Consider the following 24497-nt stretch of genomic DNA (forward strand, 5'->3'; position numbering starts at 1 on the left):
ACCAAGGTAAACGACTCTTTTATGGGGAACTGTATATGCTTTTACAATAAGATTCCGGAGCATATATTAAGTTTATCATTTCCTAAGTTTAAAAACTACATTAAAAATATTTTAAAATTTGAAAGTGACAATTCTCTATTAACAAAACAAAACAAGGCTGTTCCAAATTTAAAAATAGTGATATGATTCTAAATTAGTTTTACTTAAGTGTTATTTGTAGAGTAGTGGCCAGTTTCGTTTCTAACAAAAACTTTTGATTTAAAATGTGTGGTAAAAGATTTTTAGCGATTTCTGACATTTAGAGTACTCTTACCTCAGTTGATCCCATAGAGACTATTGGTCCTTATCAGAGACCGAATTGAATGGCATAAAAAAAAGTTTTGTAAAAATTGCCTTTTATCTTGCTGACTGTACCATTTTTTCAGAATCAGTGAATGCAATTGGCATTCAAAATATAAAAGTGTCTTCAAAATTCATGGATAGTCTTCTAGAAGCGTTTTCCTGTAACTACAACGATTAAGGAAGCTGGCCTTGCTGCCCCGTCTCAAATTTACACCATGCATACGGTGTGAAAATACAATTCTTAAAAATTGTCACGATAGAAAAAAAAAACAGAAAAACTTGTCTCGAAATTTTACAAGAATACCGCTGCATTGAACAGGTACTTTACATATACAAATGATTTTTTTTTTATATCAACTTAACTAAATGCAACACGTATAGTATATGACATACATCTTTCAAATGGCTTCAATTTGATTTGTAAAACAAAAACTGAAATAAAGCCACTGGTCCTGCCACTCGACTCGAGCAAAATGAACCGTATTAATACGGGAAAAAATTGAATTCGAGCTGAGGTAGTATCGACTCTTAAACATTATCACTCGGCTTTCAAAGATCATGAAAAACAAGAGTATAACTTCAGGTTACTTGAATTAAAACTGACAGAGATGATGAATTGTCAATAATAGCGTATCTCGTAACCTACGTTTTTATATACGGAGACCTATCGAGTTGTTAAGTGTTCGGGATTGTTACATATCGGAAATGAAACAATTTTTTCGGATCTAAATCCGATACACTTGTTTTTTGATCAGCCGTGACCATGGGACCTGTGAAAAGCACGAAACGTTAGTTTTGTTTGAAAAACAAATATGGATACGTGAAAGAATACGGAGACATTTCGTAACGAAAGGCAGTCAATTAAACGAATTAAAGCATTCTTGTTATGGATTAAAACATCAATTTCAATTTCTTTAAATTTAATGTTACACAACTTGATACACTTAACTAATTAGCGAGTATGGGATCAATTTATACATTTCGCCTACAATGGCACACACTCTTTGCAGATAAGTTTCAATTACCCGAAAGAGTGTTCAATTATACTATATTTCACATTTCGTATTAACTAGTGACATGTTGACGAGTATTATTCGATTTCAATAAATTGACCGATGATTTTCAAGAAATAAGTGCGGCACGATATCAATATCACAATTAAATAAAATGAGTGTTATTGCGGCGTCCACTTATTGAAGCGTATCGAAATTGACGTCTTCGCGAAAGCATTTCATGTATTGCTGAACGCAATACTGAAATTATCAGTCAGTCTTTAATAAATAACCCACTTTATGAACAATGGAAATCCTACGTACCTTAACATTAAAATGAGCAAATAGGTTTAGGATCGACAAGTCAAATTTGAGTTTACTTCAGTTGTAGGAACTTCATAAGGGCATCGTATATGAGACGAGGGCTAGCGTCGCTGTCAGCTGTATATCTTACACCTCTCAACGCCCCATCTTCATTTCTTACAACGCCGTACTCTCCTACTATATAACCATCAGATGTTCTTTCTTCCACTCTGTACTTCCTGTACTGACGACCTTCAACAACGTAACCAACTTTACAATTATCTTGCTTACAGCTTTCATTACTGGATTCCTGTACTCCGTGGCTACGCCCATCGGTCAGAACACTTATTTTCTCGTCTATTTCGTAATTCTTTTCCGGTTGATGCTCTGCAATGTGCTGTGTGGTAGGCACTATTGAAGGATTGGTTATCATTGTGACTGGCGTGGTGTTCACAACTGTGCCTGTGAATAAAGGTCTTTGAGATGGATGGTGCCATGATGTGTAATCTGAGTTGCCGTTAGGAGACAGATGCAACGAAGCAGGTTGACTGTAAAACTTTGCTGGTTCGCTGTAAATTTTCGCAGGTTCACTATATATTTTGGCTGGCTCGCTGTATATTTTGGAAGGTTCGCTGTATATTTTAGCCGGTTCACTGTAAAATTTGGCAGGTTCGCTGTACACTTGCGCTGGCTGACTATACACTTTAGCTGGTTCGTTATAGAACTTAGGTGGTTCGTTATAGAACTTCTGAGTACTAGGTTGTGCTTGAGTCGGGTTTACATACGCATCTCCAGGTTCATTGAAATTAGTATCCATTGTGGGGGTGTCATGTAGTATGTTGAAATTTACAGTTGTTAGTCTTTGATTGTTCCCCCTTTGGCTAAACGATTTATGTGTTAGACCTGGAATGTAATTTTTTGACGACGGTGATAGTGGGACTGAGCGTGCCATTGGAATATTGTCATCTGGAGTTTCAATGTTTTTATTATCTATTTCCAGAATTGATGTCATAGACTCTGCTTTGGAATCATGGCTTTCATTGGAGTATTTATTTTCAACATGTGATGGAAACGTAGGAATGACTTCTAAGTTTTGGAGACCTCTTGCTTCCTTACGGGAATTTAGTTGTTTGATGAATTCTATATTAGCACCTGCTAGATTGGGAAGTTCTGTTGTGCCTTTCTCCTCATTTGTAACATCAAGTGTCTTTGTAACAGCAAAGGTCTGTGGAGTTTCGCTTACAGTGGTTCCGTATTTATTTTCTAAAACTTTATTGGGTCTGGATTTTCCTCTACCAACGGCGACGGATGAAGTTATTCTTACAGATATGACTTGTTCGTGGTCGGAGCTGGAAGTGTCTTGTTGCTTTGGTAAGTTGTGAGCGTAGTTGAAGGCAGCAGCTTCACGTGTGTCATCGCCGCCTTTAAGATGAGGCTGCACTGGCTTTCCCGACACCAACATGCATGGCACCATCTGCGGAGAAGTTACCGGTGTAAGCAATATCGTCTTAAACGCAATATACGAGAAAGTGGATACAGTAAACTGCTAAAACAAACATCTGGTAACGGATCGGTCTACTATCAGCTAACATCAGATCATGCGAATGCAAAGTGGTCAATTTTTAAAAGGTTCAGATTGCTTGAAATGAGGTGCACCAAAGTAGCCTCCACATGACGTACCATTCCTTTCCTGTACATCTGGCGCACTCTGGGCAACAATCGGCGAATACCTTACGCCAGTTGGCAAATAGGCGATTGCATCGATGCAAACGCGCGACTGCATCGATACAATCGCATATAAATCACAAGTGTAGCGATGCAATCGTGCGTTTGTATCTATGCATACACGCGTTTGCATCGCTGCTTAAAGTCGCGCGTGTGTGTAAAGGTACTGCATCCTTAACTTACTGCATACATAAACAATGTTTGTTACGTTATCTAATAAATAACTAAAGTAATACCTATACGACATTACTTAGTTATAATAACGATAGCCTCAATATTTTTTTATACCAACGTCATATAATTACTTTCGATTAAAGTGTAAGGTTATATGAGAATAAAGAAACATGGAAGTTACGATCAAAGATCGAGAAATATGTATCTAATAACATTGTAAACTGTTTCCAGGTAAATATTTGTTTTTTTGTTTTAAAGTAGTTCAGTGTCTACGTTTATTATTAGTACCGCGATTAGTATGATTTAGTATCTACGTAACATTCCGCAACTAGTACATACGTGAGTAATTTATAGATACCGTCTTGACAGGTTCCGGCTCGGGCGCACACTTCAACTGTCAATGTAAAAAGTTAATACGCCTGTTTGACCTATGAAACATGTGGAACTGGTCGATTAAGTGGACCAGGGTACTATTTACAAACGATAAAAACCTTTGTTCACATGTGAACACTGTTCATTGTTCCGCATACAAAGAATACCAACAATAAGTATTTTTACACCTTAAAATGTAATCCGTCAGATCTCTTTGATGAATCGTGTTTAATTGCAATGAATTGCTTATAATAAGTGTTGATTCCTTTAAAGTGTTACTGAATTAATTAATTTAATTTGTTTGTAATTTATTTAAAAATCTATATTGAATTTAATTACGATTGCTATTTTAACAAACGCGGTAGTCTCTTTAGTAACGTTGTTTACTTACTTTGTTTTCGCTAACGATCATTACACTTAATCTGGCGAATATGTAATGGTTATGTAATTAATTTTGATTTTTTCCTGTGTGGTATTCCTTGTCTTGTAGATGTAGATTATTCGTAATTGATAGTTTGGCTATGATTTATAGAACCGGTAGCTGCACAAACCGCTAATTATGACATTGGCCATTTATTAACCATTGACAAAATATATGAACGCTTGAATTGAATGAGATTGAATTATTAAAATAATTATTATATTTGATGTTGTTTTATTTATGAAGCAATATTAAGTAATTATCTTACAGGTTCGTATATCCTTCTAGGTTTCAAACAAAGATATCTTTGTTTGAAACCTAGAAGGAATTGATCGGAAGTAGAGCTGATTGCGATAGAAACTAATTAAAGATTAAAATGATCTGGATTAACCGTATCGACACGTCGTCGGTAAATTTTAACCCCTTGAAGCTAAATTGGCCTGGTCTCAAACTAGAAAATTCCATATAGGTAGTATGAGTACCAGAGCAGCGAATCAATTTTCAGAACACCTAGACCAGAACCAATTTATTCATAAAAGTTCATTTCCCAATTTATTCCTACCGGGAATCGAACCCAGGACCTATTCGCCAAGCGTCCACAGTATAGACCTTTGGGATACCGAACTTGAAGTCTTGTGAAGAACTGTGTGTCTGTCTGTAGCCTCGGAGCTCCCGAGGGTGGAAAGATCCAAGAGCGTTTTTTAGGAAATAGAGCTTATAAAAATTATCCCCCCTCTATTGCCGATATAACTACGTCACTAATGTTTACGAAAAACGATGGCATGATTTGAAACTCATTAATGCTCGTCGCATAAAACAATTATAAAATCGGGTAAACTTTTCTCATGGTCGGTTTTTGAGTAACATCCAACTTTGGAATATATTGTTATCAGATAAACATAACTTTAGTGCAAGAATGAATCCTCTTAAAATTCAACCACGAGGCACTTGTACACATGTACAAGTGCCTCGTAAGTGCCTCAATATAGACACATTTCCAATTAGGTACGTGTTCCAGACTTCGGTCAGAAGAAACAATCATTTAATGCAAATCATTTTAAAAATGATTTGCATTAATTTTCTTGTCACAATTGCTTGTATGCCATTAAAAACAAAGATTTACATAAAGTTGTATCTCTTGCTGACATCTTTTGATCGCGCTGATGCTCTACCCATTAATCAGATGAGTACCCTACAACAAGTAAAAATAATTCGACTGTGCACTTCTCGGCGCCCAGTGAGTCACCATTTTTCAATTACACCGTTTAAAGTTGGTTTAAAGTACCGGCATTTTGCAATTAATAATTACAGCGTGTTAAAACCTTACTACTCCCGGCAAATAAGCACTCGTCGTCGTCAGGTTTAAAAGAAAAAGAGTGCCATAAGGCAATTGCAATTTTTTTGTGCATATGTATTAAAATACGATATACTTGTATTACTTAGTCATTTCTTATTTAAAATTAATCGAGGTAGTTTATATATATGATTTTTATTAAAATTAAATATATGTATCTGCAATAAATATCTATATTATTTTACGATAATACATAGAATAAACTTTCTAAATAACACTAAATAATTACAACATAAATAAAATAATGGATTCACACACACACACACACACACACACAAACAACGCATACACACACTTACTTCCATTTCGTCTCATATTTTACTTTTACCTTATATTTTATTTGTATGTTATTTCACTTCGTTGTACTTGACATTAATTTTCTATTTACAATCTCAATCTTGTAAAACTGTAATATTGAAAGTGACATATTTACTTTGTAATGCTGCCTTTCTAAACATCGTAATTATCCGGATGGGTGAGAGCCTGGAGATCCGTCACACAAGTTAATTCCTAGTATGGACTGCAGTCTCTTAGAAAGGTATCTAAATATTTAGGCACTTCATGTACATTGACGGCAATTATGTCGCGGTATCCTTAAACATGCCACAGTGTCCTTAAGCATGCCAGGGCATCTCTAGGTATGCTGAAGCATACCGTCGCTACATCGTTGCATGACGTTTATAGAATGCTATAGTTGCATGGCGTCAAGCTAATGGTGACCAATGGCGACGCGGAGCGTGCGTCTTGAAACCTATCGATGCATCCTTAAGACTGCCGAGGCATTCATAATTCTGCCGAGGCCTCCATAAGGCTGCCGAGGATCTATAAGGCTGCTGAGGCATCCTAAAACTGGCGAGGCATCCCTAAGTTTACCGAGGTATACGTGAGGCTGCTGAGGCATTCCGGAGGTTGCCTAGGCATTCCGGAGGTTGCCTAGGCATTCCGGAGGCTGAAGGCTCGGCATGCCTAAGCATATAGCAGTTTCATTTTGCAGCTACGATAATTATCACTAAAATTGCAACTATAAAGTCATAATCATACATTACTATTACATTACTATTCGTCACCTAAAAATCCCTTGTCGTCCCGTCCCCTCAGTAGGTACTGGGACTAACTTTATTACGTAGAGGCATTGCCTTACAAAGTCAATGCGTAGAGGAGTTTCTTTTATAATTAAAACGGCTTTTTAATAACATCTTGCTTAGCTGGTGAAAATGAAAAAGGCTTACTTTTTTATTAGGTCAAATGCCAACAAAAAAGCTCAGTAAGTAGTGACCTTATAGTAGTTAGTGTTTTGTAAATTACATTTTATTTAAATTGTTAAACTGTTTTCAATGTTATAAAGCTGAATATTTCATCATTATTTTACTATGGACCATGATAGACTAACAAGGCCATTGCCTTTAGTACTTCAAGAGTAAAAATTGGATAATATGAAAATGTCACAACATCGTAACTTATTTTGCATTTTCCCAAAAAGTAAACAGATTGTGTTGACCACTTTCATTCTAAAGATGCGAGTAAAGTGTTAAGTAAATAATATTAATTATAAAAACTATTATTAGACATAATGGTACCCATGTGACCTGATATTAAAAACCGAATAGAAGACTGTGTTAGCGTTCCAAAAAAAAATTAATAATATAGAAATAGGAAATGAAACTATTTTTCCGGATTTAAATCGCGTATATTTGTTTTTTCAAACAAACCGACGTTTCGGGCCCTTTACAGGTCCCATGGTCACGGTTGACTGTCACGGTCATATATATGTGTAACAATCGCGAAAACCTAAGAACTCGATAATAATATAGAATTTACATAATTGAATATACCTATGTGGCGGCTTTAGACGCCGTCTATTATCACCGGCTGGCTGTGGCAGTCTCTTTGGACGAGAGTCGCCAAGGAGAGTGTCACACTTGCCGTAAATGTTTGACAGTTTTTAGTTACGTAAATGGTCATGTCAGCGATTGCAAATTGTTTGCCCGGTTGGATAAAAAAGCTATTTGTAAAAACCAGGAAACATTATAATTATATCGTCATTCACAAAGTTCACGAGGCCGTTTTATTGTTCGTTAGGGGAGCGATAAATTCCCCAAACTTAATACTTTAAAAAGCTTAAAATTTAATCAATATCTAGCTGTTTACGTAAATAAAGATAATTAAGTTAAAAATACGTTTTATTCTACAGTAAACCTTCTAAACTAAATGCCTCATTAAAATTAATCTAAAATGTCATTACCATGGACTTGTGTTACTTCCATGGAGGCGTGTTTTCTTATTTCCTTTTTTTCATGAAAACTACAGTGATAATAGCTAGGTTCTTAAACACATTGTAGGATACGGTACCTTTCATTTGAGACTACTTTGAATCATATAAAAAAACATAGTTTTTTTATTATTTTAAGTCCGTTTTAGAGAAAGGCCGTTTTATGCATTAACCTACCAACAAATGGACGTCGGGATCGCGCTTAAAATTGTTCGAACCAGAAGGGCATCCATCACAAAAACAGCGTGAATAGTGCTTTCATTGTGTTTCGCTAGGTTTTTTTATTACAAAACTAACCTACGCTAACTTAATCTTTTCCTTGTGACAAGCATCCGAAATTGTCTGCAAGTGTATTATTCTGAGTCTGTATTTGTATGCATATATATTTGCACAACCTTTACTATTTCTTTCAGAAAATTTATACAATATGTAAAAATTAATTAATATTGACAGTAAATTATTCTATTCCATTATTCTTGTCTTCAAGTAGTTTTCACTAGACGCTAAATAAGGTGCATTTTGTTAAGTTTCCAGTAGCAGCTGAGTATGGTGAATTTTTGGGCCTTCCAATTGTTGCAAACAAAACTAAACAGCACCGCAAATTACTTTGCAATTCAAATTAAATGTGTCAGTTTTTTATATTCCTTCGCATGTCACTACGTTATCTCCGGACATTTTTTGAGGTTTTTGTTTCAGTTATGATTATTACATGATAATAACTCACGCGTATAATTTAAGTAGTATTTTATAAAGGTGTCCATATAAATAATTTTTGAATGGTAATTATAACATTGAGCGCTCGGCAGAGCATTCATAAGTCAGCGGAAGCGGGTTTGTTTACTGTACAGGGTCGATGTTAGGTGCTAATTTTTTGACATGTCAAAATAGAGCTTACCTTTTCTAGATTCATTGCTTTAATATTATGTAGATAATAAAGGTAATATAATAGAATGCGATAGTCGACAACTTTAATCCTAAAATGTAATTTAATGGATTTTTTTATTCGACCTGGTGTTGACTATGTGTTCGATTTAGAGGAATTATTTCACAAAAAATCTCCAATATATTTGATCAAAAAGCGACATCTATATCAGTTGAGGCATCTGTAAAGATACCGGGTGCGGTGAGGTTTTTCAAAAATCTCTCACTAGATGTCACTAGTGGCGACTAATGCCGAAACCCAAATTAATCATGTTAGCAGACTGTCCTCTCTCTATGGCTGTTTTTTTATGATAACACGACACGGGGCGAACAAGCCGTGGACCTGGTGGTAAGCGACAGGTCTATCCATAACAGTTGTAGTGCCAAACCTTTAAATTGCAAACATCTGCATACTGCCCATGTACCCGTCACCTTTAGACAAAAAGTTGACAAGTCCAGTGTGCCTATAGTTACACCAGCACTTACACACTTCAAAACAGGAACGCAGCAATGGTCAATGGACATAAGTATGTTGGCAGTACTTCCCTGGTCGAACTCTTTTACAAAGAATTATTTTACTGCTACTAAATATTAATATGTTGGACGAGGTACCTGCTCCAGGGGTCTCCCAGAATGGGTTTAAAAGTATATATATATCTCCACGTAACGATTTATGCTATTTTGAGAAATAAATAAAGGTGCTCAAATGTCAACTTAAACGCACTGAAAAAAAAAACTAAAATGCATAGAACAAAACCATTGGTAAAGCAGCTTGAGACTTAAAACAATTTGCTACTTTTTCCTATAATAAATTGAATTCATCTTGTATACTTTACATTACTAATGACCAAGTAATGGACCCTATAGAACATTTGCTACATAAGTTTTGAATGATTATATATTACACTTATTGTTTCTTGGTACTTACAAAGTCTCTTGAAGGCTGAGACTTAATAATGTTCAAGAAGAATATAAAGGTCCGATTGCAAACTGAGTACCAGTCGCTATGTTATTCATTTAAAAAAAAGATGTTCTGCATATTTTTTTATATTCGGGGATAAACTTTAGACGTTATTTCCAAAGAGAACGATAATCATAAACTTAAGGAAGAAAAGAGAAATCTATTGTGTTTATTAATTTGAACTGTATATTTAACATATATTATTATCCTTTGATTTTATTTATTTTAATACTAATAATGATGTGACACCCAAACATGCCTTGTCTCCGACTAGGGAATTTTCTGGGCATCCGGAACACCCAGATCAGAACCAATTGAGAAAACATAACTATTTTTCGGATCTAAATCGCGTATACTTTTGTATACTTAGTCTTCATACTCTTAACAACTCGCTAGGGCTGTCTCATGAATGTGCTTGCATAGGGAACTATGTGGAAATCCTGTTTAAAAAATATCACCAAATTACTTATATCACCAATATGCCTTCCCTTACTAACCTATATCTGTTTTTGAAAAACAAGCCAACGTAATGGGCCCTTTACAGGTTATGGTTACGGGTGGTTGAGACGGTAAAGTCATCAACCAGTCATTCTCGGACAAGTGTTCACTACCCAATTTCCGTGGCAATTTTTATTATTTAAATATTCAAGTATATTGTCGTGTAATTATTAAATAATATTGTAACAATCGCGAAAACCTGAGAACTCGATACAATTTAGAAAAGTTAATTTCGCAAATCGATCCTACCGGGTTTCGAACCCAGGACCTCCTCATCCAGCGCCCACACTGCGAAGCATTGTGTCACCGAGGTTGTCAATAACTTACTACTAGACATGGTTCTCTGTGGACAGAGTTTACCACGCTGACTTAATGCACGTTGACTCCTGTGTTTTACAACAACGTGTATTTTAATGAATAATTATAAGAGCCCAAAAGTGGCCCTGGCAAAAGCCGCCATCGTCGTTCTGTCAGTGACCGGAGCGGCCTTGCGCCTGTGCCGCCTGCTGCCTAAGCACTCGTGTCTTTATTACGCGAGAGCGCAATAAGCGGAACTAATATATATATATGCGATACCTCCAATGAATAATATGCTAGCTTTATTTTTTGGACATTTACTGTTATTTTTGTAAACAGCCATATTTATTTACTAATATTATGTTCCCCGAATTTTGAGAAAAAAAAATAAAGAAACAAAATTCGAAGAAAAAAAACAAAATAAACGAATTTTGTGAAAAAATAAATGTTCGTTGAAGGTATTGAATTATTGTAGTTTGGATGTTTTTGTTAATTATTGGTACTGAGATGTTTTATTGTCTCTCTGCTTTACCTTTTACTTTTGGCGCACCTGATATTTTAAAGTATTCCTAATATCCATCTAATATCAGACATTTTTGCGAACATGCGCATAATAACTTACGAAAGTTTTATAGCAATTGAATGATTAATTAATCGAAAGCCTACGGACAAATATACAAACAAATATTTATTTTCATATGTCGTAACCCTAGGCCACATGAAGCCACAATGTACTTGTACGTCAAAAGTGGTTATATCACATGAAACTCATAAAAATATTACGAACTCCATGAAACAAATTTTTTAATCTAATTTTCATTTCATTTCTAAACAATTTGTTTGCCTTACGCTGTAAGTTCACTGTTAACTTTAAAATAAATAAATAAAATGAAATTTTATAACTCTCCTATTTAATCATAAAAAAGTTATCGTCTAATTAAGTTTGTAGAATCTTTAAATTTTTAAAAAGTTTTCTGAAAAGTTATCATTTTACAGATGAGGCCTTATTTACATGAAGGGTGTGCGTGTGGCGTACTATAAGTTTCCGGAATGAATAAGAAAAAAATACTGTAAATGGTCAGAAATGAATTCATTGTTTCTCAAAATATTATCCGTTAGCGTTAATGCACTTTTTCATACGAATGAACCAATTTTGAAAACATTTATGCCACTCCTCCGTGACAATCTCTGAAACATATTTTTCACACTCTTCGACAGCCTCTTCAGGTGATAAAATCGTTGATCGCGTAACTGGTTCTTAATTTTTGGAAATCAACGAAAGTCACAAGGTGCCAGGTCGGAACTGTACGCGGGATGGCTCATAAGGTCAACGTTCACCTTCGAAAATTCATTTGTCTGTCTGGCAGTGTGAGAACTGACATTATCGCGGTGCAAGATGATACGGCGATTACGGTTATTTTTACGGAGTTTCTCAATAACTTCCGGCAAACAAATGGTCGTGTACCAATCACTATTCAGGGTACAACGGTTCTCCAAGGCAACAGTAGCCACGTGTTCAGTTTTATTAAAAATAGAAGCAATCATTCGCTTAGATGCACTTTGCATGCGCGCCACTTTCGTTGGTTTTGGCTCATCTCGAAAGATCCATACGCTCGATTGCTGCTTTGTCTTGGGATAGTAACTATAAATCCATGTTTCGTCACCTGTTACTATGTCCCACACCAAATTTGACGCCCCTTCGTTGAATCTGGTAAGCATGGCATTGCACCAAGTAACTCGATCCGTTTTTTGAGCCTCAGTCAAATTGTGTGGGATCCACCGAGAGCATAGCTTTTTCACACCCAAATATTTGTGTAGTATTGATTATATTTTACTCATACCTATGCCTAAAGATGCCCCAATCTCATGGTATGTCACATGCCTGTCTGTTTTGATCATACGGCGCATAGCATCGATGTTTTTGTTGTTCACAGCAATGGACGGGCGACCATCACGAAACTGGTCACCGAGATTCACACGACGCGTTTGAATTCTGCAAACCAGCTATAAATAGTCGTCTTGCATTGTGCTTCATCGCCAGAAGCAGTTTGAAGCCGAGCGAAGCTCCGCTGAGCTGTTTAATTACACTTAAAGTCGAAGAAAATCATACTACCACAATTTTCACGAGTTAAATCCATGGTGATGTAGACAACCAATTTCTAAAATGACGCCACAATGTAAAAACAAGTGACAGTCAGATGAAACAAACTGTACACTTCTACAGCCAAAGAGTTTCATTTTCAAATGTTGTAATTACTTTTTAAATATTGTTTATGTAAGTGGCCAGTTCCGGAAACTTATAGTGCACCCTATGTAATATTACATTCGTTTATCGTTTTATTCGTATTTATTTATTTTTATCATATTTATACGTTTATTTATACATATGATAATAAACGAATGTAATATTACACCCTTGATGTATTACAGGGATTAAAATTTGAAATGGGAACATATAAGGAATATAAAGATCGCACTTCAGTCTATCTAGCTTTTGGCTGCCGGTAATAACCATAAGTCTAGACTTAAATTGTAATAACGTTTGTTTTCCTCATTTTTCACTCAGTCTAACTGACTGATTGACGACCTCGAATCAACGGTGTGCATTGTAGTCGTGGGATGAGGAAGTCCCTGGTTTAATTCCTGGTACGACCAATTTTAAAAATAAGCTTTTCTAAATTGGGTCAGCAGGTTGATTTTGATTGCCTCTCCCGATCGGAAACTGCGTCTTTTCCGAGTCGAGGCGCATAATTGCGATTCACAATTGGCCGATCGGAAACTTTGACATTTCAAATCGGAATAATAGTTGATTTAACTCACAAATTAGAAAGATATAGAAACCCATCTGATTTGGAGACTACCCGATCCGTTCGATTCCGGTTTTAATCAAAATCAGCTTGCTGGTCTGGGTGTTATGAGTAGTGAATTCCTTTAGTAGTTAACTATAAGGTTGTGAATTCCCCGGAGTGAATTCCATAACTCTGGTACTCATCAGATCATTAGTCACCAATCAATACTGGGAATTGTAGTTTGAGACCAGATAATTCATGTGGTTGTCTGGCACATTATTATTATTATAATTGCTCTTGAAATTAGTAGATCATTGTGTGACGTTATCATAAATTGTAATATAGTACAGACCCTGTACCTCTCGTTCTCCGTCCGGCAACTGTTCGAAACAATTACCGTCAAATAAGCAATACTCGATGAAATTAAAAAACGCATGATGCGAATGAAGCTTTATACTTGACATTGTTCTGTAATTTGATTAAGTATTACTTAATTAAATTTTTATTGAATTGATATTCAATTATTTTTTGTGAAATTACTCCACTAGTTTGTTACAATTATTAATACAAAGATCGAACACTCAGAAAAAATTCCTTCGATCCGGTCGGATGTCAAATAAGTACCTATTACTTATTTGACAGTAACTTTTCGTCCAGGGTAGTACTGCCACCTTACCTATTTCTGCCGCCTAGCAGTAATGTCAGCATTAATGTGTTCCGGTGTCGAAGGGTAAGGGTGCTGGCGAAATTATAGGTACATGGGACTTGTCAACTCATGTCTCAGGGTGACCCTGGGCAATGCCCCTCAGATATTTGTGAGTTAAAGCTCTGAGTGACACTATAACCGTTATGGATAGGATTGTAGGTGTATCTTACCAAGAGGCGAATGACTTGTTCTTCTCGTCTCTTAATATTATTTTAAAAAATTGTTTCGGGCTGTTATGAACATCAGAACATAACGTCATTTTATTCTCAAAGGCAAAAAACTACATTTTGTATAATTATTAATTATTGATTTGTTTTTATTTTTGTGAAATGATTATATAGTAATATCACATATAATAGTTTGCTATAATTATTAAATACAAAGATCAAACACAAATGAAAAACAGGCCAAGCGGGTGATTCACGTACTCAAACCGTTACGATATCGTAGCGATTTAGTCGTTGAACTGCTTTTTCGTATTCACGTGTGACAGCGAAGTCAACGAGGCCAATTTTAAAGTCATTCGATCCAAATGTCGTCAAAGCGTATTCTGGTATATGAGTCGAACTTAAATCGACTCTAAACGACAAGTCATACGTGTTCTGCTAAAATTTTGTCAGTTCTTTCAATACACTTTCAACGACTAAATGTTAAATTTCATAATCCAAGATGTCGTTCATTAGTAGTAACGTTTCGATTCTACTCGTATCAACATTCGTTCAAGTGATACGTGAATACCCATTTTGGATAGGAGTTCGATCGAACGACTACGTAACTTCAACGATATTTTAATAGCTTGAACTTACGTAAATCGCACTACTGGACTCGAACCTGCGACCACGGGATTCCGCGCCTATCACTCTTCCAACTGAGTTACAGATCGAGTTAACCGAGTGGACGAAATTCTTCTATATGTCTGTTATAGACATATAGATAAGAGTCCTGTCGGATCACTAGGATTTTTCTTTGTGCTCGATCTTTATATTTAATAATTATAGTAAACTATTGAAGTTATTTCACAAAAATAAAACCAAATCAATAATAGGTGCATTTTGTATACTTTAATGTGGGCCGTGTATCTACGTTTCATTATTAAACTATAAATGTGTTACTGCTGGGTCGGTCTCCTCTATAAAGAGGGTTTAAGGAGTGAATTATCACAGTTTACGTCTTTTTTATTTACTAAAAATTCGATTAACGTCGTCGTAATGGTACTAAAGTTGAACGGAGATCTATAAAAACAATATCAACCAATAGTAATTTGTTGATTTGTCTTGATATCTTCACTCATCGTGATATTCAATAAACTTAATATTACAATTATTGACATCTCTAGTCAGCCGCTGGTAGCTTGACTGAATGAAATACGTGTAAACATTTCTCACAGATGGCGCTACGGAAAATTAAGTCATTAAATATCAAAAACAAATTTCTTTCATTTCTCGAGGAGAAGCAACCATCCTCCCCCTGGGCTACCACTCTCCTGAACTGTTTTCTTTTTACGCTATGGCATGGAATTCTTAAAAAATTGAGTCAAATGGTTCTCAAAGGCTGGCAACGCATAGGCAACCCATCTGTAGTGGCAAATATCTATGAGCAACGAGAACCACCTCGCAAGAAGTAGCTCGTCTGCTCGTCTGCTTTACATTGTTGTAAAGTAGATTGCAGTTATTGTAGTTTACATTAACAAACGCTTTAAATATTATTTTTTTATAACTTTAAATATAAAATCGACAACAGTTCGTGGAATTACATCTCTTTGTCAAGTTTTATTGAAATAGGTTACCGGAAAGTACACGAAACCGGATTCATGCCTGCATGGATGAATAAATGCAAAAAATATAGACGAATTGAGAACCTCCTCCTTTTAGAAGTCGGTTAAAATTGTGTGGATAATGTCAGCTGTCTGTGCATAAATCGAGTAACAATTGGTCCTCGGTTTTTTTATTAGGGGTTTAATAATTGAATATCAATTCAATAAAAATTTAAAATACAGTGAATAGCAACATCCCTCGCCAGGGCTGGCAACTGTAAAGATATATAAAACTTTAATAGATTTCTCATAGACGGCGCTACGACTAAAAAGTCGTTGAAAAAACCAAATACAATGATACGACGCAAGCACATAGAAGAATTCGTGATGTCCGCAGGTTCGTTCCGTGGCTTAGTTGATATAGCGTCTGCCACGGTAAGCTAGAAAGACGTCGGTTCGAAGGAATTTTTTCTGAGTGTTCGATCTTTGTTAATAATTATAAACAAAATTTGGAATTTTTTATTTTTTACAACTATAATACTTAATATACAGAAAGCCTCTTTACTTGATGTTTAGTATACAATCCGTTTGCTCGTCTGATGGCACACAAACAAAATAGTCAAATCAAATGAAAAATAAAGAAACCACCGCTTGCTGTTTACACCACCATTGCATGGTCTCCGGCCGGATTCAAACCGACGTCTTCTAGCATACCGTGCCAGACGCTATACCAACTAAACCACGGAACGAACCAGCGGACCTTACGGATTTTTCTATGTGCTTGTCGTCGTGTCTATGTATTTGGGTTCTCAACGACTTTTTAGCCGTAGCGCCATCTATGAGAAATCCATGGAAGCATTTCGTCACCCAGTTAGATACCTTTTAGCTACCTGCCCCGGCTAGAGGTGTCGCTATCACTTTATTTAAATTTTATTGAATTGATATTCAATTATTTTTCACGTGGAATGTTTCAATGTTCAAGTGTCAATGTTCTTTTTCTGAGTGTTTGATCTTTGTATTGATAATTATAACAAACTAGTGGAGTAATTTACTTTAATAAATTAGGTAATACATTATTCGTAAAAGGAAATTATTGCTATCAGTGACTGCGTATCAATTATTCAAAATGCAAATAACGAACATTAACATAGCAATAATTACAATGAAGTGGTCTAATGTTAATGTATACTGTTATTATATGAGCACGTCAATGTTACAGGACTTAAGTTTTTGTTATGTTTTCAAATGCCGAATACATACGAATAAAAATGATCTATATAAATTTAACTGGAATTTTGTGTAAGTAAAACATGAGTATTTGGTATTTCTAGTATTAAAATAAAATAATAAGTATATAATAAGTATTAGAATAAAAAAAATTGTGCAAGCACTTCGACGGGATTGTATCCAAGATCTGCAAGCATAGGGCCCCCCATTGAGTCTTTATGACCATTGAGTGTTTTCGAATCTTGTCCGGTTGGAATCACAAATTATCACTAGTATTAGACAAAGGTGGGTCCTTAACGTACATTACCAACTTCCAAAGAATGAATTGAGATGAGAGTTCCAAATTACGTATTTAAGAAATTTTTTGACTCTCCTATTCAAGCATAAAAAGTTGTAGATAATTTAATTCGCAGAATAATGATTCTCTTAATAAAACTGATTTTGCAGATGTGGCCTTGTTACACTAAAGATGCGACATATGTACAAAATATAGTTCTACGCTCAATACATTCTATTTTTCGAGCGTATTTTTGTGTTGAAGTGAAATACAATTACAAGACACAAATGTGAAATATTACTTAATTTGTTTTAAATTGTCATGGATTAATTGTCATTTAAAACAATTTGGCCCTAATTGACCGATGTTAAGTGGAATTTTCAATAAAATCTGCCAATTGGTGTATACAGGTAGCCGCCCAGAATTGCTCGATTTTTGGACGATCGAGACGTGTGATCAAACAAAACGAGTAAATTTTTAAGCAACAAACAGTCGACATCGTATTTTTTGTCGATCAATATGTGTCTTCAGAGTCTGTCCGACTTCAAAAAGGAGGAGGTTCTCGTTCTGTTTTTCTGTGTATGTTACATGATTATTCCGATATTTGTAAACCGATTTCGAATATTCTTTTTCTGTTAGAAAGGGGGTATCTCAGTAGTGGTTTCATTAAAATTTTAAGAAAATATTTCATCTATAAGGATGGCAAATGGTAATTCCAATGAAAGTAAAACACAGCGAAAACGAATAAACTAACGTTTCAGGTTGCTTGTTGTTTTTTTAAGTTATAATTTTAAATTTTTCATTGAGCAAATGTATAGGCACTTTAAGGCCATATAAAGATTTATTTTTTTGTGGCCCCTCTGCACTAATAATTTAGGATAGGCACATACGATTACGGATATGTAAGACGTAGTGGGAGTAAATTTGTAACTGCGGAAGCAGACACAATTCCGCTGTGAAGAAACCGTGTGACCTTATAATTTAAAAACAGCATACTCACAAATTGATTGTTGACATAGAGGACCGTGTATAGTTATTGGTGATCGAAACGCGTAGGCTATTATTAATAAATGCTGTTCGATAAAATGTCGTAGGTACAGAAACAAGTATATGCGCTCGCGCTCGTTGATGTCTTTTGTACGAAAGTATTGCGGCATGCGTATGCGCAAATACATATGTGCAAATAGTAATAAACTACGTATTTTTGTTATTATAAAAACTATCGCTCAGTTGCATAAACATCTAGTAATTTTAATGCTTCATTAAGCAACAAGTTTTGATCAAGCAATAAGTTTTGCATTGATTTTGCAAGGGACAGTCTTATAATTTTTTTTTTCATAACTCCATTATATTTTTAAGGACATACAATTTAAAGAACCTTTGTGCATCTATATACTTAACTAATAAATAGTATTAATTAGTAAGTAAGTTAACTTATTAAGTCAGCTAAACAATAAAATTAATACGACGCTACGGTACAGCTTAGTTACAGAGTGTACTGTCGTGCTCCGTCCGAAGTCCGAAACAATTACTGTGAAAGAAGTAATACTCTATCAGATTAAAATACACATAATACGAATGAAGCATAATACTTGAAATTGTATTTAAATTTGCTCGAGAATTACTTATTTGACAATAATTGTTTCGGATGGATGTCGGACAGAAAACACCTACAGACTAGACCTTCAGGTTCAGGTCCTGTTAGGTCGAAGGAATTTTTCTTTGATCTTCGATCTTTGTATTAATAATAATAACAAACTAGTGGAGTTATTCCACAAAAAATATATGAATGACACGGTGGTAAAACGTCATGAAATTCATGAAAAAAATTAATAATATCGAAGATTCAGCAATAATAAATAAATAAATACGTCTCTATTTATTCTTATCGTATGATAAAATCTGCAGACAAGAACTGACTTAATCGTCAACGTAATAAGTAGAAGCCATACTGAGGCGCGGCAGCCCGTGGACCGGTGGGCGCCACACGCCATGCGCGCGCGCCGTGACAGTGAAAACCGCCAAGGTCGCAACGTTTTTGTTACGCTCTAACTGTAGCATCGAGCTTGTTAATATTCATCAACTGCCACACAAATTGATGTCTGCCAACTTTATGTTACTAACATTATTTATGACTAGCTACAAATCAATGTTCAATATATTTTGCTTTTTACACTATACCATTAATCAACATAACACTTCCAAAGTTAATGCAAACTTTACTGGTACCACTTATTTCACGAGAAAGCTGATACTTTTCTATAAAGTTCACAGATGGAATAAGATTAAAAAAAAATGTATTTTATTATAAATCAGGCTATATTTTATTATAAGACAGGCTTTGTGTAGCATGGCAGTCAGTTTCTTGTAAGTGGTATTTATATAACAAGTTTCCTCGACATCCTTTTATGTTTATTACCTTAGCCACGAGTTTACAGTGACAATGTGTAAGTAGCGACCACGAATAAATATATAACTTTAAAAAAAACAGATCCCAAGAGTTTGCTTATCTGCTTTCGCTGTGTTCATTACCTACATCTATTTGCCAACTTTTATTGAAATTGGTTAACGGAAGCACAATCACATATGTCGGAGTAATCGCGTAACATACACACAAAAAAATACAGTCGAATTATGCACCTCCCCTTTCTTGAAGTTGGTTAAAATAGTAAACAATTATTTTTACATGTAATTTTTATTTTGTATTAGAAAAAAAATGCAATGCAGATCTGAAAAAATATGTTCATTTCGAATTTTTCGAAAATGAGCACGCAAGCGTACATTAAAATGTTCCTCGGTAAATTAAAAATAAATTATTTAAATTAAAAACTTTTCTAACATAGTTCAAAATCAAAAAACCGCTCTGGTTTGTGCAAATTTTAGACGTAACTGATTGATGACTTTACCATCTCATTAGTTAGCCGTGACCGTGGTGCCAGCAAAGAGCCCGGAACATGGCTTCTTTGAAAAAACAAATATACTCGATTTAGATCCAAAAACAATTATTCATTTTCCACAAGAACTAACATTTTGTGCACAAATAATATGGAACAGTAAACAATTCGAATTTATTAATATTATTTCAAATTTATTTATTTTCATTATAATTTATTACACAGGTACATACCAAAACCTATACTACGGAGAAATCAACTTGAATAATCTTCGTTACATAATTTGCTCAAAAACATTGCTCTATTATACAATTTGTTAAAAAAGAAACAAACTTGAACTGCCGATATATCTAGGGTATTTGCAATTAATCACAACTATCTCCCACTAGGATAGCCAGAGGTTATGGACATGTACTTGCTTGCTACGTAGCGTTATTAGCAGTATGTTAGGGAACATACCTTTCGCTACCTCCACTCGCATTAATCTTTTATATTATGTTATGTTTTATTCTTGTTACTTTCGAACTGGCCTTCCATTTTATTTTATATAATATCTATGTCCCTCAAGAGTGATGGTAATAGAAATAACAACTGTATATGTATTGAAGTACGGGTCAAGACCTATTGTGCAAATGACATATAACCATTATTACATTGTTGTGTTAGCGTAGGATGGCGACTGTTAACGTGGGTCCTACTGGATCCGGCTCTCATAATTGCTATACCTAATCTGTAATACAAGTTCATAGTTTTCATAATCTATAATAAAAAGTATAGAAAAGTATAATATCATTAAACAAGCTAGCTATACTTAATGTCAAAGACTGAATTTATGCAGTAATACCACAGTCTAACCCCTTTACACTGTGGTAATTCTTTGAACTGTGGCCCATTCTTACTTTTTTTCATTACACCAAGTGGCAGGACAAACAAGTTGTACGCATGGTGGTAAGCGACACAATTGTCCATAACTGTTGCAGTGCCACTAAAAATTACTGTTTGGCGGCAGAAATAGGTAAGGTGGCAGTACGTTCCCGGACAAAGTCTTTCCTAAGGAGCTCTACTGCTTCTAATAAAATTATTATAAACAGTATAGAGTTGAATTCAAGTCTCAAGTAAAAAGTTGAGTGTGTTATCGTGATCTTGTTCTACTCTGTCACTATAGCCTAAGAAGGTCACATAATAAAGGAGACGTTAGCCAAAGGAAAGGCCCATTCGACTACTTCCTGTACATTATTATTATTATTTAATTGTAATTATATGTACAGAGAAAACTAATTGGCTAACGAGCGGTAGTTTCGAGAATATCTCAAATATAAAACGACGGAAAATTAACTGATACTTACAGGATATTGAGGTACGTACTTATGACAACAATTCGCTATTTCTGAATTAAATGTTAAGAAAAGCATAATTGTTCAGTGTGCAATTTTCCAAGACAGAATAAAGTGTATGTAACTTTCCATTTCAATTTTGTTATTTGCTTCAACGACTTTTGCGTCATATGACAACCAACACGTTGAGGTCTTGAAATAACATTAACGTTCTTATTTTATTAGTAAATATATATGTACTTTAGGTTTGTTAAGCCATAATTATCTTAGTTTTGTACGTTTTTACAATTGCGTCGTTTTTACACCGCATAAGCGATACATATAATTGGAATAACTTATTGACTTATGGACGCTTGGAATAACTTCAGTATCAAAATGTTTACAAAAACTTGAAACCAGATTACACTACCCAAAGTAATTGACTTAATACAGTATACATACAACTAGACTTTGTAGATAATTTTTTTATAATATGAAATTAAACGAGAAATGGGCTGCAATAGGAGAATATTTCTGAATGTAATTATATGGATAAAATGCCGTGTCTGTCCTATTTTAGTATTAAGAAATACCGATAATTATATAATTATAATTCACAATTATATAATTATCACATATTGGACGAGATTTTTTTATGACATCAAGTGACCGACGAACAAGACCTGCGCCTGGTGATAGCGACACGTCTGTCCACAGCGTTGTAGTGCCAACCCAGAGCTTTCAATCGCAAAAATCTGAGGAACACTGCCGCTGCACCCGTCACCCAGAGACAACACTGTCTAGTACCATGTGCCTGTAACTTCAAAAGTGGTGAATTTGTTGAGGTATTACTTTATTTTAATTCCACACTTCCACATTTAAACTTTAATTCCACAATTAAAATACGTGATCGGACCGAAGCCCCTAAAGATATATCAAGATTTAATAAAGGTTTATATATACATTGATAAATATCATATGTGCACAAAAAGTTAGGGCGTAAACACCGTTTGATAAAATATTGAAGGTCGCCCGCTCGCCGAGCGTGCAGTAGAGATATAGGTTGGTCAGCAACAATTGCCACATTCGCCCCTGCAATGACATAACCCACGTAATATTACAGCTGCTATTCATACTTGAGTGATGACAGTATCGATTTAAACGTGGATTTAAAATGTTTGTCAATGCAGGTATAGTTGGCGAAATATTATTTGCACCAATTCGTCTCATCGCTTCATGTTGGGGTAAAAGAGTGAACCGTCTCGGTAAAGCACGATAACTTTTACGACGACGTAAAAGTGTTTACACTAAACTGGTAGTGCAAACAACTAGTTTAAATACTTTTACGCATTGACACTTAGTTTTAAACTTAATAATTCTTATGCGGAAATAACTTTGTTGAATTAGTAAAAAAGGAGTCGGTAGTCGGTATTTTACGAAGTACTTACAGATTTAAAAAAAACGGCCTGATGATTAAAGAAATAATTTAAAACTAAAATTCAGAAAAATAATTTAGCGCACCCATGACTCATACGATGAACCAAGATCATCACGTCCATGTACGCTTTGAGTAAAAGAAGTGTTAATGGTTTTATTGCGTATTGTAATAGAAAGGATAAGGCGTTCCAAGAGATAACGTTTATCGGTGCAAATAATATTTCTTGAAATACACTAGATATTTTTGTTGTTTCATGTCTTAAGTTTAATTGGAGTAAATGTATACCTTGACCCTCTTTACATCGCGGAAGGGCAATGCTCCCGGCTTCCTTACTGATATCTCTGATACTCGTAGTTTACTCATACATGCAATTACATAGTTTGAAACTAAATGTATTTATCTGGTAGATTATAAAATAAGTGGAGTGTGCATATTGAATTGGACTCGTAGTCTGCTGTTTATTTTGTTTAATTATTTCCATAACAATTGTGATTGTGCCGGCAGAAAGACAACCAAATACAAATAAGGGGCCGAACATAACTCATAATTTTAACATGCCAGTAATAAAAACGAAAATAATAATAATAATTAATAAATACAATGTCAAATTATATTTCTCTAAAATGTCACTGAACCACGTATAACGATGTAACTTTTTTATAAAAAGAACCGATCCCAAATGTTTGCTTTACCTGCTTTCGACGTGTTCGTTACATCTAAGATTTGCCAAGTTTTATTAAAATCGGTTAACGCAAAGTGTGCGAAATCTAATAAACCGGACTCATCCCCTAATTTATCACCCTTAGGGGTACAATATTTTCTTCACATTTGAATGGAACCACAACCGAGGTAGGTACCCTCTTTACAACAAAAAAAGAATAATGGAAATCGGTTCACAAAATTAATTGTCGGAGTTATCGCGTATCATACACACAAAAAAATACAGTCGGATTGAGAACCTTCTCCTTTTTTGAAGTCGGTTAAAAATGAATGTCAAGTGTTCAACATGCACAAAATGGAAAATGCTGTAAATTTCATTATGTTTCTTTTTCTATTAATTTATACTTGCGTCTGATTTTTTCCTTATGTCATACCAGTACAATAATAAATGTATGCTTTCAGTATTACGTAAAAATGGTACAACTGTGTATAAAAAAAGTACTTTTTCACTTCTCATGCTCTTAAAGTTCGTATTTAAGCTGGGTGTAAGCTGCATAAAATAGGATTTTATGCTCTAGTGCATAAAATACGATTTTATGATCTAGTGCATAAAATAAAAAAAAACCATCACATTAAGTATGTCTAATTGTTGTAATTTTACATTCAATTTTAATTAAATAATCGTTTATTTGTAATATTGCTGTTTAATTTCCTCGCAATCGAAGTGAAAAGCAGAGTATATCACTCTTGCCTGCGGCTCGTGTGGATATAATCGTCTCGGGTAAAATGACGCGTTTTATGCACTTGTTGT

At 34.9% G+C, this 24497-nt stretch overlaps 1 protein-coding gene across 1 annotated transcript in view; it reads right to left on the reverse strand.

Moving 5' to 3' along the window:
* Positions 1-1207: 1207 nt before the first annotated feature.
* LOC113226840 overlaps positions 1208-24497 on the reverse strand; it is a 37127-nt gene continuing 13837 nt past the window's right edge. The window contains exon 2 of the mRNA XM_026459615.1: positions 1208-3111. Within this exon, the coding sequence (XP_026315400.1) occupies positions 1711-3111 (1401 nt within the window). The 3' untranslated portion in view covers positions 1208-1710. The remainder of the gene's footprint in view (positions 3112-24497) is intronic.

Source organism: Hyposmocoma kahamanoa, unplaced genomic scaffold (assembly GCF_003589595.1).
Source record: "Hyposmocoma kahamanoa isolate Upper Pololo Valley unplaced genomic scaffold, ASM358959v1 202, whole genome shotgun sequence".
Taxonomy (NCBI): Eukaryota; Metazoa; Arthropoda; class Insecta; order Lepidoptera; family Cosmopterigidae; genus Hyposmocoma; species Hyposmocoma kahamanoa.